Source organism: Triticum urartu, chromosome 1A (genome assembly GCF_056163025.1).
Source record: "Triticum urartu cultivar PI428250 chromosome 1A, HENAU_Tu73, whole genome shotgun sequence".
In the NCBI taxonomy this organism is placed as follows: Eukaryota; Viridiplantae; Streptophyta; class Magnoliopsida; order Poales; family Poaceae; genus Triticum; species Triticum urartu.
The window spans coordinates 59,389,416-59,410,255 of record NC_141873.1 but is presented as its reverse complement, the minus strand read 5'-3'; the positions used below and the strand labels follow the sequence as shown (position 1 = coordinate 59,410,255).

General features: G+C 44.8%; 2 protein-coding genes and 1 pseudogene across 2 annotated transcripts; 1 reads left to right on the top strand and 2 right to left on the bottom strand.

Annotated features, from left to right (window-relative positions):
- Window positions 1–12,886: 12,886 nt before the first annotated feature.
- Window positions 12,887–14,533, bottom strand: LOC125532688 (uncharacterized). Its single transcript, XM_087546862.1, has one exon. The coding sequence runs from the start codon at window positions 14,531–14,533 to the stop codon at window positions 13,310–13,312; it is 1,224 nt and encodes a 407-aa protein (XP_087402988.1). The 3' UTR covers window positions 12,887–13,309.
- A 3-nt stretch (window positions 14,534–14,536) lies between these two features.
- LOC147990005 (uncharacterized) lies at window positions 14,537–15,747 on the bottom strand (annotated as a pseudogene).
- Window positions 15,748–18,344: 2,597 nt separating this feature from the next.
- LOC147990004 (uncharacterized) lies at window positions 18,345–19,073 on the top strand. The gene is made up of 2 exons (XM_087536848.1): window positions 18,345–18,521; window positions 18,606–19,073. Exons 1-2 carry the CDS (start codon window positions 18,345–18,347, stop codon window positions 19,071–19,073), a joined length of 645 nt encoding a protein of 214 aa, XP_087392974.1.
- The last annotated feature ends 1,767 nt before the right edge of the window (window positions 19,074–20,840 follow it).

Genomic DNA, 20,840 nt, shown 5'->3' with positions numbered 1-20,840 from the left:
CTTTCCCTATAACCCCAACGTCATCGAACCTTAAGTGTGTAGACCCTACGGGCTCGGGAGTCATGCAGACATGGTCGAGATAACTCTCCGGTCAATAACCAACAGCGGGATCTGGATACCCATGTTGGCTCCCACATGCTCCACGATGATCTCATCGGATGAACCACGATGTCAAGGATTCAATCAATCCCGTATACAATTCCCTTTGTCTAGCGGTACGATACTTGCCCGAGATTCGATCGTCGGTATCCCGATACCTTGTTCAACCTCGTTACCAGCAAGTCTCTTTACTTGTTCCGTAACACATCATCCCGTGATCAACTCCTTGATCACATTGTGCACATTATGATGATGTCCTATCGAGTGGGCCCAGAGATACCTCTCCGTTTACACGGAGTGACAAATCCCAGTCTCGATTCGTGCCAACCCAACAGACACTTTCGGAGATACCTGTAGTGTACCTTTATAGCCACCCAGTTATGTTGTGACGTTTGGCACACCCAAAGCACTCCTACGGTATCCGGGAGTTGCACAATCTCATGGTCTAAGGAAATGATACTTGACATTAGAAAAGCTTTAGCATACGAACTACACGATCTTTGTGCTAGGCTTAGGATTGGGTCTTGTCCATCACATCATTCTCCTAATGATGTGATCCCGTTATCAACGACATCCAATGTCCATGGTCAGGAAACCGTAACCATCTATTGATCAACGAGCTAGTCAACTAGAGGCTTACTAGGGACATGGTGTTGTCTATGTATCCACACATGTATCTGAGTTTCCTATCAATACAATTCTAGCATGGATAATAAACGATTATCATGAACAAGGAAATATAATAATAACCAATTTATTATTGCCTCTAGGGCATATTTCCAACAGTCTCCCACTTGCACTAGAGTCAATAATCTAGTTCACATCGCCATGTGATTAACACTCACAGGTCATATCGCCATGTGACCAACATCCAAAGAGTTTACTAGAGTCACTAATCTAGTTCACATCACTATGTGATTAATACTCAATGAGTTCTAGGTTTGATCATGTTATGCTTGTGAGAGAGGTCGTAGTTAATGGGTCTTGCCATATTCAGATCCCTATGTATTTCACAAAACTTTATGTTATAGATGCTGCTACCACGTTCCACTTGGAGCTATTCCAAATTGTTGCTCCATTATACATATCTGGTATCTCTTCTTAGAGCTATCCATATAGGTGTTAAGCTTGCATCGATGTAACTCTTTACGTCGAACTCTTTATCACCTCCATAACCGAGAAACATTTCCTTATTCCTCTAAGGATAATTTTGACCGCTATCTGGTGATCCAATCCAAGATCTCCTTTGTACCCTCTTGCCAGACATGTGGCAAGGCACACATCTGGTGCGGTACTCAGCATGGCATACCGTATAGAGCCTATGACAAGAGCATAGGGGACGACCTTCGTCCTTCCTCTTTCTTTTGCCGTGGTCAAGCTTTGAGTCTTACTCAACTTCACACCTTACAACTCAGGTAAGAACCCCTTCTTTGACTGATCTATTTTGAACTCCTTCAAAAACATGTCAAGGTGTGGTTCTTTGAAAGTATCATCAGGCGTCTTGATCTATTTCTATAGATCTTAATGCCCAATATGTAAGCAGCTATATCCAGGTCTTCCTTTGAAAAACACTCTTCAAACAACCGTTTATGCTTTCCAGAAATTCTACATTATTTCGGATCAACAATATGTCATCCACATATACTTATCAGAAATGTTGTAGTGCTCCCACTCACTTTCTTGTAAATACAAGTTTCTAGCAAACATTGTATAAACCTAAAAGCTTTGATCACTCCATCAAAGCATATATTCTGACTCCGAGATGCTTGCTCTAGTCCATAGAAGGATCACTGGAGCCAGCATTCCTTTTAGCATCCTTAGGATCGACAAAACTTTGATTGTATCACATACAACTCTTTCTTACGAAAACTGGTAAGAAAACTCGTTTTGACATCCATCTGTCAGATTTCATAATCGAAAAATACAGCTAATGCTAACATGATTTCGACGGACTTAAGCATCGCTACGGGTGAGAAATTCTCATCGTAGTCAACTCCTTGAACTTGTGAAAAAATTCTTTCCCACAAGTCGAGCTTCATAGACGGTAACATTACCGCCCACGTCTGTCTTCTTCTTAAAGATCCATTTATCTCAATGGCTTGCCGATCATCGGGCAAGTCCACCAAAGTCCATACTTTGTTCTGATACATGGATCCTATCTCGGATTTCATGGCTTCTAACCATTTGTCGGAATACGGGCCCACCATCGCTTCTCCATAGCTCGTAGGTTCATTGTTGTCTAACAACATGATATCCAAGACAGGATTACCGTACCACTCAGGAGTAGTACATATCCTTGTCGACCTACGGGGTTCGATAGCAAATTGATCCGAAGCTTCATGATCACTATCATTAACTTCCTATTCAACAGATGTAGGCTCCACAGAAAACATCTTTCTGTGTTGCATCACGCTCTGGTTGAAATAAAGGTTCGACAACCTCATCAAGTTCTATCTTCCTCCCACTCAATTCTTTCGAGAGAAACTCCTTCTCGAGAAAGGACCCATTCTTAGCGACAAACAATTTGCCCTCGGATCTGAGATAGAAGATATACCCAACTGTCACCTTTGGGTATCCTATGAAGATGTGTTTGTCCGCTTTGGGTTCGAGCTTCTCCGGCTGAAGCCTTAAGCATCACAGCCCCAAACATTAATAAACGACAACTTTGGTTTCTTGCCAAACCAATGTTCATACGATGTCATCTCAACGGATTTATATGGTGTCCTATCTAAAGTGAATGCAGCTGTCTCTAATGCATAACCTCAAAATAATAGCGGTAGATCGGTAAGAGACATCATAGATCGCACCATATCTCATAAGGTTTGGTTACGACGTCCGGACACACCATTACCTTGTGGTGTTCCAGGTGGCTTCAACTGCGAAACAATTCCACAATGTCTTAAGTGATTGCCAAACTCATAACTCAGAAAATCCCCTTTTTGATCAGATCGTAGGAACATGATCTTCTTTGTTATGATGATTCTTAACTTCACTCTGAAATCGCTTGAACTTTTCAAACGTTTCAGACTTGTGCTTCATTAGGTAGATATACCTATATCTACCCAAATCGTCAGTGAAGATGAGAAAATAGCGATATCCACTGCACGCTTCAATTCTCATTGGATCACACGCATCAGCATGCATGATTTCCAACAAGTCACTTACCCGTTTCATTGTACCTGAAAACGGGGTCTTAGTCATCCTGCCCATGAGGCATGGCTCACATGTGTCAAGTGATTCAAAATCAAGTGACTCCAAACATCCATCGACATGGAGTTTCTTCATGCATCTTACGCCAATATGACCTAAGCGGCAGTGCCACGAGAAAGTGGTACTATCATTATTAACTCTACATCTTTTGGCGTGAACATGTGTATTACCACGACCGAGATTCAATGAACCATTCACATAGGGTGCATGACCATGAAAGGTATCATGTAAACAGAATAACCATTATTCTCTAACTTAAATGAATGACCGTATTGCAATGAACATGATCTAATCATATTCATGCTCAACGTAGATACCTGATAACATTTATCTAGGTTCAATACTAATCCCGAAGGCAGATGGAGCGTGCGATGGTGATCTCATCAACTTTGGAAACACTTCCAACACACATCGTCACCTCGCCCTTAGCCAGTCTCCGCTTAGTCCGTAGCTTTTGTTTCAAGTCACCAACAATAGCAACTGAACCGGTATCCAATACCCAGGTGCTACCAGGAGTACTAGTGAGGTACACATTAATAACACATATATACTTTGAAGTTGCCAGCCTTCTTATCTACCATGCATCTGGGGTAATTCTGCTATCAGTGGCCGTTCCCCTTACAATAGAAGCACTTAGTCTCGGGTTTGGGTTCAACCTTGGGTTCCTTCACTGGAGCGGCAACTGTTTTGCCATCCATGAAGTTTCCCTTCTAGCCCTTGCCCTTCTTGAAACCAGTGGTCTTGTTAAACCATCAACACTTGATGCTCCTTCTTGATTTCTACCTTTTGCGGTCTTAAGCACCGCGAACAGCTCCGAGATCAACTCCATCCCTTGCATGTCATAGTTCATCACGAAGATCTAGTAGCTTAGTGATAGTGGCTAGAGAACTCTATCAATCACTATCTTATCTGGAAGTTTAACTCCCACTTAATGTAAGCAGACATTCTGAGCACATGCTCACTAGCTGAACTATTCTCCTCCATCTTGTCGGCAAAAGAACTTGTCAGAGGTCTCACACCTCTCAACACGGGCATGAGCCTGAAATCCCAATTTCAGCTCTTGGAACATCTCATATGTTCTATAGCGTTCAAAACGTCATTGGAATCCCGATTCTAAGCCATAAAGTATGGTGCACTAAACTATCAAGTAGTCATCAGGACGTGTCTATCAGGTGTTCACAACATCCACAGACGACGTTGTAGGGGTTTGCACATCGAGCGGTGCATCAAAGACGTAAGCCTTCTGTTTAGCAGTGAGGACACTCCTCGGACTACGGACCTAGTCCGCATCATTGCTTACAATATCTTTCAACTTAATCTTTCTCTAGGAACGTATTGAAACAGGGAGGTACAACATGAGCTATTTATCTACAACATATTTGCAAAGACAATTTAGACTATGTTCATGATAATTAAGTTCATCTAATCAAATTATTCAATGAACTCCCACTCAGATAGACATCCCTCTAGTCATCTAAGTGAAACATGATCCGAGTCAACTAGGCCGTGTCCGATCATCACGTGAGACGGACTAGTCAACATCAGTGAACATCTTCATGTTGATCGTATCTTCTATACGACTCATGCTCGACCTTTCGGTCTTCCGTGTTCCGAGGCCATGTCTGTACATGCTAGGCTCGTCAAGTCAACCTAAATGTATTGCGCGTGTAAATCTGGCTTACACCCATTGTATTCGAACGTTAGAATCTATCACACTCGATCATCATGTGGTGCTTTGAAACAACGAACCTTCGCAACGGTGCACAGTTAGGGGGAACACTTTTCTTGAAATTTTAGTGAGGGATCATATTATTTAAGCTACCATCGTTCTAAGCAAATAAGATGTAAAACATGATAAACTTCACATGCAATCAAATAGTGACATGATATGGCCAATATCATTTTGCTCCTTTTGATCTCCATCTTCGGGGCTCCATGATCATCGTTGTCACCGGCATGACACCATGATCTCCATCATCATGTCTTCTTGAAGTTGTCTCGTCATCTATTACTTCTACTACTACGGCTAACGCTTTAGCAATAAAGTAAAGTAATTACATGACGTTTATGTTGACACGTAGGTCATAAATAAATTAAGACAACTCCTATGGCTCCTGCCGGTTGTCATACTCATCGACATGCAAGTCGTGATTCCTATTACAAGAACATGGCCAATCTCATACATCACATATATCATTCATCACATCCTTTTGGCCATATCACATCACAAGGCATATACTGCAAAAACAAGTTAGACGTCCTCTAATTGTTGTTGCATGTTTTTTACGTGGCTACTATAGGTTTCTAGAAGAACGTTTCTTACCTACGCGAAAACCACAACGTGATATGCCAATTTCTATTTACCCTTCATAAGGACCCTTTTCATTGAATCCGATCCGACTAAAGTGGGAGAGACAGACACCCGCTAGCCACCTTATGCAACTAGTGCATGTCAGTCGGTGAAACCAGTCTCACGTAAGAGTACGTGTAAGGTCGGTCCGGGCCGCTTCATCCCACGATGCCGCCGAATCAAGATAAGACTAGTAACGGCAAGTAAATTGACAATATCGACGCCCACAACTGCTTTTTGTTCTACTCGTGCAAAGAAACTACGCATAGACCTAGCTCATGATGCCACTATTGGGGAACGTAGCAGAAATTCAAAATTTTCTACGCATCACCAAGACCAATCTATGGAGTAATCTAGCAACGAGGGAAGGAGAGTACATCTACATACCCTTGTAGATCGCTAAGCGGAAGCGTTCAAGTGAACGGGGTTGATGGAGTCGTACTCGTCGTGATCCAAATCACCGATGATCCTAGTGCCGAACGGACAGCACCTCCGTGTTCAACACACGTACAGCCCGGTGACGTCTCCTACGCCTTGATCCAGCAAGGGGAGAAGGAGAGGTTGGGGGAAGACTCCATCCAACAGCAGAACGACGACGTGGTGGTGGTGGAGGAGCGCGGGACTCCAGCAGGGCTTCGCCAAGCACTACGAGAGATGAGGAGGGAGAGGGGTAGGGCTGCGCCAACAGGGAGATTGAATCGCGTCTTGGGCTTTCCCTTTGCCTCCACTATATATAGGGGGAGAGGGAGGGCTGCGCCCCCACCTAGGGTTCCCACCTCAAGGGGTGCGGCAGCCCTAGATCCCATCTAGGGGGAGAGGGGGAGGCGCACCTGGGGTGGGCCTTAGGGCCCATCTGCCCTAGGGTTTGCCCCCTCCCCTCTTGGAGGCGCCTTGGGCTTTGGTGGGAGGCGCCCCAGCCCACCTAGGGGCTTGTCCCTTCCCACTATAGGCCCATGTATGCCTCCGGGGCCCGTGGCCCCTCCCGGTGTTCCGGTACACTACCGGTGATGCCTGGAACACTTCCGGTGGCCAAACCATACTTCCTATATATCAATCTTTACCTCCGGACCATTCTGGAACTCCTCATGACGTCCGGGATCTCATCTGGGACTCCGAACAACATTCGGTAACCGCGTACATACTTTCCCTATAACCCTAGCGTCATTGAACCTTAAGTGTGTAGACCCTACGGGCTCGGGAGTCATGCAGACATGGCCGAGACAACTCTCCGGTCAATAACCAACAGCGGGATCTGGATAACCATGTTGGCTCCCACATGCTCCACGATGATCTCATCGGATGAACCACGATGTCAAGGATTCAATCAATCCCGTATACAATTCCCTTTGTCTAGCGGTATGATACTTGCCCGAGATTCGATCGTCGGTATCCCGATACCTTGTTCAATCTCGTTACCGGCAAGTCTCTTTACTCGTTCCGTAACACATCATCCCGTGATCAACTCCTTGATCACATTGTGCACATTATGATGATGTCCTACCGAGTGGGCCCAGAGATACCTCTCCGTTTACATGGAGTGACAAATCCCAGTCTCGATTCGTGCGAACCCAATAGACACTTTCGGAGATACCTGTAGTGTACCTTTATAGCCACCCAGTTACGTTGTGACGTTTAGCACACCCAAAGCACTCCTACGGTATCCGGGAGTTGCACAATCTCATGGTCTAAGGAAATGATACTTGACATTAGAAAAGCTTTAGCATACGAACTACACGATCTTTGTGCTAGGCTTAGGATTGGGTCTTGTCCATCACATCATTCTCCTAATGATGTGATCCCGTTATCAACGACATCCAATGTCCATGGTCAGGAAACCGTAACCATCTATTGATCAATGAGCTAGTCAACTAGAGGCTTACTAGGGACACGGTGTTGTCTATGTATCCACACATGTATCTGAGTTTCCTATCAATACAATTCTAGCATGGATAATAAATGATTATCATGAACAAGGAAATATAATAATAACCAATTTATTATTGCCTCTAGGGCATATTTCCAACAGGAGGAACGTACGGATCAGGTTGGATAGGGCCTGTGCGGACGATGCATGGAGGGATCTGTTTCCACTCACGCAGGTGGTTCACCTGGCGACCTCTTGCTCGGACCACTGCCCGGTCCTCGTTCTCTTATCTGAGGCACCATCGAGAACGAGATCGGTGTCACGACACGAGATTATGTGGGAGCGGCACCCCGGCTTGACGGCGGTGGTGGCAGAATGGTGGAGCCGAAGCCGGCCAGATGGGAACCTAGGCGCGGTTCGCGATGCCCTTAAGGAGATGATGATCAAGCTGCGGTCATGGAGTCGAGAGAACTTTGGTCACGTCATATCTGACCTGGAAAAGTTACGGGCAGAATTAGCAGACTTACAACTTCATGATGCGGACAGAAATTTAATAAAACAGAAAATGCACCAACTTGATGAACTCCTCTATAGGGAGGAGCTGCTATGGCTTCAGAGATCTCGGATCACATGGTTAAAAGAAGGTGAGCGAAATAGAGCATATCTTCATCGCCGTGCCATGTGGCGTGCTCGGCGGAACTATATACAGCGCTTGAAGCGAGAGGATGGTACGTGGTGCTCATCCCCGACAAATATGCAACGTATGGCCACATCATACTTCAAGGAGGTCTATACGAAAGATCCAACTCTCACTCCGGAGAGTGTTTTGGAGGGTATCGCATCTAAAGTAACTCAAGGTATGAACGATACCCTATGTGCTCCCTTCTCGGAGGAGGAGGTATCAAATGCCCTCTTTCAAATCGGCCCGCTTAAAGCGCCAGGGACGGACGGCCTCCCAGCGAGGTTCTTTCAACGAAACTGGGCCGTGCTGAAATCTGAAATCATAGCTGCTGTGCTGGAGTTCTTTAAGTCATGAGATATGCCGGAGGGGGTGAACGATACGACTATCGTTCTTATTCCAAAAATTCCTTTTCCAAAGGAACTCAAGGATTTTAGACCGATAAGCTTGTGTAACGTCATATACAAGATTGTTTCAAAATGCCTTGTGAACAGACTAAGGCCGTTGCTTGCGGAGCTCATCTTAGAGAACCAGAGTGCCTTCGTTCCAGGGAGGCTTATCACTGACAATTCTATTATTGCTTTTGAGTGCCTTCATCACTTACAATCGCTGAAACAAAACAGACCCGCGGCGTGTGCCTACAAGCTTGACTTGTCGAAGGCATATGACCGCGTGGATTGGGACTTCTTGGAGAAGGCACTAGGGAGATGGGGCTTCGCCCAACAGTGGATTGCATGGATTATGGAGTGTGTGAAATCAGTGAAATATTCGGTCAAATTCAATGGACAATTGCTTGAGAGTTTCATACCCTCTAGAGGATTAAGGCAAGGTGATCCTTTGTCGCCGTTCTTATTTCTTTTTGTTGCTGATGCCCTTTCTGCCCTGTTCTCGAATTCAGTGGAGGAAGGCTCGCTAAAGGGGGTGGCTATATGTCGTGGTGCACCGGTTATTTCTCACCTGTTATTTGCAGATGATACTATGTTGCTTTTTGAGGCGTTTGGCGAGCAAGCGAGCATTGTGAAGGGGCTGTTGAACACTTATACTTCTGCGACGGGTCAACTTATTAACCCAGAGAAGTGTTCCATCCTTTTTTCTGACAATTGCTCGGATGCGGTGGCGGATGAAGTCAAAAGCACCCTCGAGGTTACGCAGCAGGTGTTCGAGCCAAAGTACCTTGGCCTTTCGGTGCCAGAGGGAAGAGTGCACAAGGGACAATTTGAATCTCTTCAAGAGAGATTGAGGAAGAGATTGATTGATTGGAGTGAACAAATTGTCTCGGCGGGGAACAAGGAAATTTTGATCAAGGCGGTGGCGCAAGCTATACCTACATATGTCATGAGTGTGTTTCGGCTACCGGCCTCTGTTTGTGATGACTTAACGCGTATGATGAGGCAATACTGGTGGGGTGTGGAGAATGGTAAAAGGAAAATGGCATGGCTCAGTTGGGAGAAGATGATCTTGCCCAAGGATATGGGAGGAATGGGTTTTAGAGATGAGATCTTTTAATCAGGCGCTACTCGCGAAGCAAGCCTGGAGATTGCTTGACAGTCCGGACAGTTTGTGCGCCCGTTTACTCCGGGCCAAATATTACCCCAATGGTAACTTGCTTGATACCGTCTTTCCTTCAAATTCGTCGGCTGTGTGGAAAGGCATCATGCATGGACTTGATCTATTGAAAAAGGGGCTGATATGGCGTGTGGCTGATGGCTCGTTAATTAAGACTTGGCGGGATCCCTGGATCCCAAGGAAGTATGACTTCAAACCGATCACCTCAAAGAGGAATTGTAGACACAATTGGGTTGCAGACTTCCTGATGAATCTGGTGCATGGAATATGCAAATGCTGAGGCAATATTTCTGGGATATGGACATACGTGAAATTGTGAAGATCTGAACGTCACCAAATCAGGGGCAGGATTTTTTGGCATGGTTCCCAGAAAAGAGTGGTTTGTTCACTGTTAAGAGCGCTTATCACCTCGCAAGAGAATACCAATTGTCAGACTCGATAAGCGCGTCTAGCTCTAACCCAAGCGGACACAGGTCGATATGGAGTCGGGTGTGGGATGTGCGGGTACCTCTCAAGATGAAGATCATGGCGTGGAAAGTGGTGTCAGGAGCACTCGCAACAAACTCTTACAAGAAATATAGACATATATCTACGCATGATACTTGCCCTCTTTGTGGCTCAGATAAGGAGACCAGCTTCCATGCGTTGGTTACTTGTGAGTATGCTCGGGCAGTGTGGATGCAAATGCGTGCAGTTTGGAACCTCCCTGATCCCCAACTGTTCCGAGACACAGGAAAGGAGTGGCTGTTAAATGTACTGATGAACTGCAATGATGAGATGCGGGACTGCACTACAATGTTAATATGGAGGATTTGGACACTGAGGTCTGATATGGCGCATGGTAAAGATGTTCCAAGTCCGGCGGCTACGGCAGATTATTTGCAAAGTTATATGCACTCGATACATTTGGTCAGGAGATACTCTACGGAGGATATCATAAAGGGGAAGATGCCACTACTTGGAGAGGAGCCGGTCAGGTCGCCCGGTATGGCAGTGCGGTTACCTTGGCCTCGTCCTAAGGATGGCCAAGCGGCCTTGTCGATCGATGGATCTTTCTCACCAGTGGATGGATCAGCTGCTGCAGGTATGATCCTTAGAGGAGTTGATGGGTCGGTCATATTTGCAGCTTACCGGTGTATCTTCAACTGCAACGATGCTTTGGAGGCGGAACTACATGCAATAATGCAAGGGATGGCACTAGCAATCCAGCATTGCAACTTGCCGATCGTTGTTCAATCTGATTCTGCCCAAACTCTTTCGTCTCTGACCGGTGAGTGTCTGTCCCGGTCGGCTTATGGTCATTTAGTTGCTGAGATTCGTCGTGTGTCGGGTGATAGAGTTTATTCCATTGAAACTTAAGCGAGAACATAATAGGGTAGCAGATCGTTTGGCTACGGATAGTCGTACAGAGAGCACTACTGTTGTATGGCTTGGGCAGGGCCCTCCAAGTATAGAGGAGCTTTTGCCATTTGATTGTAACCCTATGAATATGGAAATAAACTCTTTTTACCCTCGCAAAAAAAAATCATGGATTTAAAAATGTTTGTAAATTTAAAAATGTTCGTGGACATGAAAAATCTATAATTTTTTAAAAAATGTTCACAATTTTGAAGAAAACTTTTATGTATTTAATACTGTTTACAAATTAAAATTATGTTCCTGAATATAAAGAGTATTCATAAACTTGAAAAATATTGTCGGAAGAAGGAAAACAGATATGAAAATAAACTGGAAAATGAAAAAAAAAGAAGTAAAACTCGATAGAGATAAAAAAAAGCAAAAAAATCTCCCCAAAATTAATTTTACAACAGGCATGAAAACGAACATGAAAATAAATAAATAAAGAAGTAAACCAACATAGAAAAGAAAAGAAAAAGAAGGGAACGGAACTCCCAGAACCAGAAGGACCGTCCTATATGGAAGAGTAAGTCAACTAAGTACAATTCACAGTACAACAGTTAAATTCAATAAATAGAATAGGTAAATCCTCCAGTCCAACTTGCAAATACTTGCGCTTACGAAATTCTATCCTCGTCACAGGACAGAACAATTCGATAACCTTTTTTCGAGATAAAAAGATATTGCGCACATAAACAGTCTTCCTTTTGAGATACCTAGAAAGGAAACATGTAAGTAATGCTGCTCTCTGTGTCCAGCTCAATCGTTGCAAAAGTGTGCACACATAGGAAGACCAGGAACTGTAAACTTAAGAGGAAAGTAGGCCTCGCTACAAAAATAAGATCACTTTCCCCAAGTGTCAAGTTACACACGTACATATGCACACACAAAAATGATCAGCAAGGGCCATTCAGACATGGCATTGAACTGTTATTTACGGATCTGTGTTATCAACTAGGAATTTATATGGCCATCAACTCATGGAGCACACTGGCGGGAACAGAGTGGCCAACTGAATCTGATAGCATGGCTTCTTTCTATTCAGATCTTGCAGAATGGTTTCCTTGCGGTGGCTGTTTCCTTAACAACTCAAGCTCACTATTTTCTGTTCAGATCACCATTAGTAATTACTAAACTTGCTCTCAAGGTACCATTTTTTTTAGGAAATTGAAGCAAGAGGGCTGTACACAGGACTGTACAAAAGAGTCCAGCCAAGCTCCTCTCACGTCGAAGAAAGAAGAAAGAGGTCCCTTTGGTGTTTTAGCACATGGGAGCACACGCTCCTGGTTTTTAAAATGTGTTTTAAACATATTTTGAAATATCAAAAAATTCTAAACAAAAATTTGGCGCGTACATCTCGATATTCTACATGCTCACAAAGTCGTTTCGCGAAAAACCGACAACTTATGTGTCACATGTGAAAAAGACAAAATCCGGTGTTAAAAAATGCTTTTCACAAGACATTCTTTTGTCTTTTTTACACAGGCCACAAAAAATGTCGGTTTTCTCCGAAACTTGACGTGCACACATATATGTCTAGATGTATGCGCCAAATTTTTGTTTGGAATTTTTTCACACTTTTAAATATTTTTTCGCATGCAGGAGCGCGCGCTCCCGGGAGCACCAACGGATTTCCGGATTTCAATAGCTCAAGTTTTTGTTCAGGTAGTAAAATCATTAAACTCTCCATCACTGTAAGTTGTTGGTGCTGAAGGTTCAGTTAACACCAAATAGCTTGATAACATAGAATAGTCCATCGATATGCTCAGGTTCATTATAATTACCCTCAGCCCAACATGCAGTAGATATGCTCAGGTTCAGAGAACTCAAAAGCAGCCTAATACAGTAGCAAAGAACTCGACGAACTCAGTATTAACATCCACCGTGATATGCTCCTGACTATTAGTTATCTTTTCACCATTATCAAACGCATCACGTACCAGACAGCCCTTGCGTAGAGAAGACTTGCAGATTAGGAACGTTGCACATTGGATGCACGCCTAGCAGCTAAGCACCGGCCAAGAACACCATGGTGGCACCATCACCCAGCTCAATCTTGGTGAGCGCATGGAAGAGACTCTTGTCCACATCGTTGAGAGAGAACTCCGAACCATGACAAGGCTTATCTGCCAAGTCCAGTGCATCAACTGATTCCACCGAAAAACTGGTACTTTGCAGGGAGCAATTGTATTTGTTCCCGATATTTCCCATTCCCTGAAAAGAGAGACAACAACAACGAACTAGTTGAAGCATCAAGTGATATGCTCTTCCCATCAACTTTAGACATATATTTTCCGGCCTTGACTATCTCCCCCTTTTCCAATAAAGTTCTGATGACATCATTCACAAGACGAGAGCTAGGAGCACAACCACTCTTCTCCATTGATGAGAACATATTGTCAGCTTCCTCCACTGCTCCTTCCTTTAGAAGGATTTGTATCATTACTCCGTAAGTGGAAGCATTAGGCACCAACCCGCTGGCTGGTAATGCAGCAAACAGATCATTAGCTTCTTCTCTTCTGTCACCCTTGTAGAATGCATTAATCATGGTATTGAGTGTTGTGATATTGAACTTCACATTCATTGCACGTGATTTCTGGAATAGGACGATCGCTTCATTCGCGCAATTATTTCTACAAAGTCCTCTAAGAAATATGTCGTATGTATGCATGCTCACAGGTGTCCCACTTCCGATAATTTCATGGAGCATTTTCTTTGCAGCAACTGTTCTCCCAGCACGAAATAACCCCTCCAATATGATGTTATATGTAACAATTGTTGGTTTAACTTTCTTATGCAACATTTCTTCTCTGAACAGAATCAACCCATCATCGATCCTTCCACTTTTACAATATCCACTCACAAGTGTACTATACGTAATGGCATCAGGCTCAATGCCAGCTGATGTCATGACATCAAGTACCATGAATGCTTTGCCCATCTCACCAACTAAGCAATATCCGTCAATTAGCGTATTAAACATGATGACATCAGGTTTCTCACCTATGTCTTTAACCAAGTCAAAGATATGGTGTGCATCCATAACCCTTCCTTCTTTGCATAGACTGTCTACTATTGAATTGAAGAATGCAATGTTTGGACAAATCATACCTTTATTCATCATTTCAGAAATCAATTCCTTCGCTTTGACCAAATCGCCATGTGTACAGAAACCCTGAATTAGGGAGTGATAAACAACTGTGTCCGGTTGTACTCCCGTACCAACCATCTGACTAAACTTATCCATAGCATCAGCTAGCCTACCTGTTCTGCAAAGTGCAGCTATCAGAGTTGAGTAGGTGACTACACTCGGATTGACTCCTTGTCCTAGCATTTCAGTAAATATGAGCATAGCTTCGTCGATCATTCCTCATTTAGCATATGCAGCAATTAATATGTTGAAAACTTGGCAATCGGCCACAATACCGCCGCCTTCCATTGAATTAAAGAGACTCATCATATCAGAAAAGCTTCCTTCATTGCCATACCCATGGAGAAGAATAGTGCAGGAGACGATATCAGGCTTGTGGCCCCTTGCAGCCATGGAAAAGAAAATTTCTGCAGCTTCTTTGCTTCTTCCATGCTTGCAGAGTGAGTCCATGAATGAGTTCCGAGTGACAATATCTGGTATATGACCCCTGCTTGTCGTTTCTCTGAACATTTTAGTTGCCTCTTTCCATCGGCCCAAAGTGGAATATCCATGGATGATGCTAGTATATGTCACCTTATCGGGTGGAACACCGTTATCAACCATCTGCCGAAGGAACGACTCTGCATTGTCCATTGCTCGGGCCTTGCACAATGCATTGATAACCGAGTTATATGTCACCACATTAGGCACAAACCCTTGCTTCGTCATTTCATGGAATAGATTGCAGGCCTTGCCTATTTCACCTTCCTTAAAGAAGCCATGGATGACCGTGTTATATGACAGAACGTTGGGGGAGCAGACACCTCCTTTTGCCATCATCTGGAGCAGGCCGACCGCTCGCTGGCTCCTGCTGTCATCACATAAGCTCTTTAGAACTATGTTGTATGAGAAGGAATTAGGCACACAGCGACGGACATCCTATGAAGCAGCACGTTCACAGCTTCATCTGCCCGTTTTGCACAGCAGAGGCACTTGAGGAGGGTGCTGGCGACGACCTCATTTGTTTTGAGGCCGGTCCTTAGGAGGCGGCCGAAGAAGGCGAGCCCTAGGTCTGGACGACGCACGCGGCAGCAGCAGTTCATCAGGATGCCGTAGGTGTAGATTGTGGGCGGCGCCACCCGCCGGCCGGCTTCTTCTCGGCAGAGACGGTTGAAGAGAGTGAGGGCGAGGGAGGGGCCGTCTCTGCAGGCTTCAGAGGACGCAGCACGGCCGAGGGCGGCAAGGAATCCATCAAGGGAGCGCTCGGGAACCGGAGTGGCCTGCCGAAACAATTCGTCGAACAGGTGGTGTGCGTCTTGAGGGCTGAGCGTTCCGGCGCGGGCGCGCTCCGTGGCCGTGGCAAAGGCGGCCTGGGGTGACCAGGAAGGTGAGGGTGGCGTGTTGGAGGTGGAGGTGGAGGAGAGGCGGCGGCGGAGGCAGACGCGGGACATGGGCGTGGCAGAGGTGTGGCGCCCCGGGCGTGATGGAAGAGGAAGAATGGCGAAGGCGGAAGCCGTGCGTCGGCTACGTAGAGGAGGAGGAGGAGATGGAGGATGAGCGGCGGCGGCGGAGGAGGAGATGGAGATGAGGAGGATGAGCGGCGGCGGCGGCGGCGGAGGCGGAGGCGTGAGCCGTGCTCTGTGAAATGGGCACGCAAGAAGTAGGGGAAGCAGTTTGGCACTCCTTCCGTCTCTAAATATAAGACGATTTTTGACACTCAAGAAACATCTTATATTTGAAGATGAAGGGAGTATATAAGGCTGATCGTAATGGGAGGCCGACAAGGAGCACACGGAGGCGCACCTCCTTGTAATCCAGGCCATCGCGCTGCTATCTACGGATATATTCATGTTTTACAGTAATCATTTCGCATATGTGAATACACTGCCGAATCGTACATGCGCACAGTGCATACCTGTGCATCACATTTAATTGGATGGTTAATCACGTATATAACAGTAAAGAACGGACATGTCAGTACATAAACGGCCACTGCGGCCATATAGCACCAAGGTATACCGGCGAGCTGCGGGCACACCACGGACGACGCCCGCCAGTGCCTCTTGCTTGTGACGGAAAGAGGACTCGCGGACGAGATGCTGGCCATGGCAGCCTGCTTGTGCAGGTGCATAGAGAAGGAAGCAGAAGAGAGAAAGAGAGAGAGAGAGAGAGAGAGAGAGAGAGAGAGATATGCAGCTGGAGAACTCTCGACGCGAAGAACTCCAGCGAGTATACATCGGTGGGACTAGACCCGGTGATTCTTCTCTCTCTCTTGGTCCGTTCTTTGGGAACAACTGAGCTCCTAGCGGAGAAGAACAGTGGCCTCGTTATGAAAACTAACAGGGGACAGAGAGATGGATGTCCGACCTCTCTTGCGAGCGGTTCTCGGGAACTCGTGGTTGTTGCTGCGAGCTGACACGGAGCTACTGGAGCCTGGTGCAGGAACACGTGACATGGTGTTGGTAGCCAGGGGGTGCGTCTTGCGGCGTCGCTAGCTATGGTCGCATAGGCATGCGGCAAACTCGAAGCCTCGGACAACTACTTTGATTTGCTTGTAATGGATGGCATAGTCTTCTTCCTGGATTTTCTCCCACACGCTGGCTGCCGAAACACATGGCTTGTTGTTGATGTGCAGGGAGGACGTGGTGTCGCTGGCCATCATTATTAGGAAAAAGACTATACACAGAATCTTATCAGCAGCGCAGTAACGCTCGCGCACAAACCTCGCTGCTGAAATGAATGTATCAGTAGTGCGCCCACTCTAAGACGCGCTACTGCTACAATTGCCACGATGTCGCCGCGAGGCTAGTTCTAGCAGCAGCGCGCTTGTATGAAAAGCGCTACTGCTAGCGACCATAGTAGTAGCGCATTTACACAATAACCGCTACTGCTAAGTTTACTAAAAAAATTAGTCCCACCTCGCTTCGTGAAGAGAGTTTGTACCACCTTAAATATGTTACTTCTTAAACTTTCACAACCACTTGGTCTTCATCGAACTCTATGTGTAAAATTTGTGGCCGCAATATGAGTCTTCACCGGTTCCTAAACTGGTGAGAACTCATATTGACAAATCAGATTGTACATAAAAAGATCATTGATGATCAATGTATTTTTGATGTCTATTTTTATATGCTGACACATAGCAGTAGCGCGCTCTTTGTGAAAGGCGCTACTGCTAGGTCGTTTAGCAGTAGCGCCTTTTTCTATAGCGCGCTACTGCTAAGCCATTCCATCTCCCCCACTCTCCGACCTATCCAATCCACTCACACTCACACTCACTTGATCTCCCTCTCAACCCCCCACGTCGGTCCTCCCCTGTCGCCCCTCCTCCGATCTGCGCCGCCGCCACCTCCTCCTCCTCGCTGGACTCGGTACCAGCCTCCTCCTCCGTCCTCCCTCTAGTCGCCGCTGTCGGCCCCTCCTCGCTCTGCCTTCCTTCTCCATCCTCCCTCCACTCGCTGCCGGCTGGCCCCTCCTCGCTCCGTCTTCCTCCTCCGTCCTACTCTCTTCTCCCTCCTCGAGTCACCCTCCTCCCTCCTCCCTCCTCTATCCACAACCCCTCCTCCCTGCCATTTTGATTTAGTGGGCTAGTTGATTTAGTTGATTTAGAACATTTTAATTTAGTTGATTTAGTATGTAGTTGATTTACTTGATTTAGAACATCTTGATTTAGTTGATTTAGTAGGCTAGTTGATTTAGAACATTTTTATTTAGTTGATTTAGTATGCTAGTGGATTTAGTAGGCTAGTTGATTTAGTTGATTTAGTATGCACCATTTTATTGTTATTTTTCTGTACATGGATAGGTAGATGCTTTTGTTTTTTTGTAATAAGTTATTTTTTGGCAAAATGTAGGTGCCAATTTAGTTAAATTTGCCACTTGTTTTTTTAATCAATTATCTTAGGCAATAGGGGGCAGATGAGATGAAATGTCTTGGTAGTTGGTACCCTTATTTGGTAGATATTTGTGAAAAGTTTTTTCGGCAATAGGTGCCACTGAAATGCTTTGTCCATAAAATTGCTTCTCGCGAAAGAACCAAAAATATCACATGCTACTGTTTTTCTTTCCTGTGAGTGAATCGTTAATCCTTTGCTCATATTGCTTTAGGAAAATGGCGCCACCACCACCACCATTATGTCAACTGTGCAAGTCAAGGTGCACCAGCAGCCTTGCAACTGGCAAGCTGTTCGGCATCTACTTCCAGCCGAGTTTTCGTCATGCGGCGGTAAGAAATTAGATGAAATGTAACAACTATTTTATTTTTAGTGTTGGCATTATTGCATTGTGTCATTTTGCTTTTTTTACACAGATCGTCCCATGCAATGTGAGGTTGAAATTCAACAAGCTGACAGGAGACACTGTGACATTTGAGGCTCCTGGGGGGCCGTACACTATGAAGGTCGAGAAAGGATGCAATATGTCGCAGATTGGAGGAGATGGACGGGCCCGTTTCCTTGCCCACATGCGTCTTACTGGTGGTGAGTTGATCAGCTTCTCCTTCAGAGCAGAAAGACCCAAGCTGGTTGTCATTTATCTCAACCTGGTGGAAGATGACGAAGATGATGAAGATAACGAGGACCCACTCGATGAAGATGATGAGAACCCACTTCATGAAGCCATCATAGCTCAAAGAATGAGACTGAGCGAGGAGGAGGTGTGCAACCTATCGGACATAATTCCGCCACGTGATGACTTTGTCGGGGTGCCATTCGTGACCCGCCTGACAAGTACCATGGTCGATCGGCATGAAATGGTATGTTATACGTACTGCCTGTAGTAATTTGATGATATATATATATATATATATATATATATATATATATATATATATATATATATGCTTTATTGTTATACTTACAAATGCAAATTATTCGATGATATGCTTAGTGAATCCGATGATATGCTTAGTGTAGAGTCTAATGATATGCTTTGTGGAATCTAGTCGATGATATGCTTTAGTGTAGAGTCTGATCACATGCTCTTATTAGTGTAGAATCCAGTGAACTATTAATAGTGTAGATAATCCATATATACTTATTAGTAGAATTCATGATTAGTTAGTACAAATGCGTAGTACCGTGTCTTTTGATAGTGTAGAAATCTAGACTTAATAGAAATATATCTAGTACCTATAATGCTTTATAAAATTGATATCTAGTAGTACCTAGTATCTGGAAATTACTGTTTATTGAAGCTGAAACGGGGTAGGAAGCCGGGGGAAATGATGAAAAATATAGCAGTAGCGCGGGGCAAGGAAATCGCTACAGCTAATTAATAGTAGCGCGTTACGAAAACGCACTGCTGATACAGTCCAGAGTAGTAGCGCGTGTACAGACCGCGCTACTACTAACAGTTAGCTGTAGCGCCTTATTGATAGCGCGACTGCCTGCGCTGCTAATAACCTAAAACCCATGCTACTATTAGGGTTTTCCCTAATAATGCATGGCAGTAACTCGGAGCGGAATTGCTCCACACACGACAGCCTGTGGCCGATCTATACACGATAAAAAATCCAGTGGACAGAGTGTGGGTTCTGCACGCGATTCCATGGCTGGGATTCATCGTTGTGCACTGGTCGTCTAAATCAGTCGTCCGCCTAGCAGTGCTCCGGAGACAACCAGGATGAATGTAGTCTTCGTAGTTCCTATTAGCTTTGTTCCACGCTTGGAACATGGCGAACAAGTGGAGCTGGAAACTGAGGAAGAAGGTGCAGAAGTTGATTGATGAGGAAGACGTCCTGGCCTCCTAGGGAAGAAGGGTTGGTGGGGAAAAGAGAAAAGAGAAGCGTGTGCATTCATTGCATTCTTGGGTGGCTGGGTGCTAGTTGTTGTGGTTGAACGGATGTGAGTTGTGCTATCTAATGTGAACAGGGTCCAACATACAAGAGAATGTGTCAGATACGAGCAAATAAATGTAGCAAATACACTGGGGCTAATATAGGAGGTGATGATCCCAAGACAATTAAATGGGTGGGATTTCAGTGGGCTGCGTCGTCGAGTGCTCCTACGCACTTTCGGGTCGTAATGGTAGTATCATAACTAGTATCATGCATGTCAACTAGACTATTTTGTTGAGGTGGCATAGAACTAAATAAAGAAAGAGAGTGTTGAGTATCATATTATGATACCGTATTATATTAAATACTATGCTACTATGTGTCATGTATGACAATAAATAAGGTTACCTATAGGAGTAGGATTTTCTACAAGTGCTTACCACAGAACTAGTTAAGGGTTTCAACGGTGCAAAAGTTCTCAAAAATTCTAAAAAAAATACTGAACCAACACACCTATAATATAACATGATCCAACAGAGGGATTAAAAAAATACGACTGTATGTGTCCTGGACAAAAAAACAAATAGTTCAGTATATATTTATGTCGCAGTGAGTTGAAATGCTTATTATTTTTGGTTAGGACACATAAATGCATAGTTTGACAATCCCTTCGTTGGATCATCTTATTACATTAGAAAGATGCTCCCATATTTATTTCATATTTTTTGATAACTTTTGAACCGTTAAAAGTTTAGGGACACTTAACTA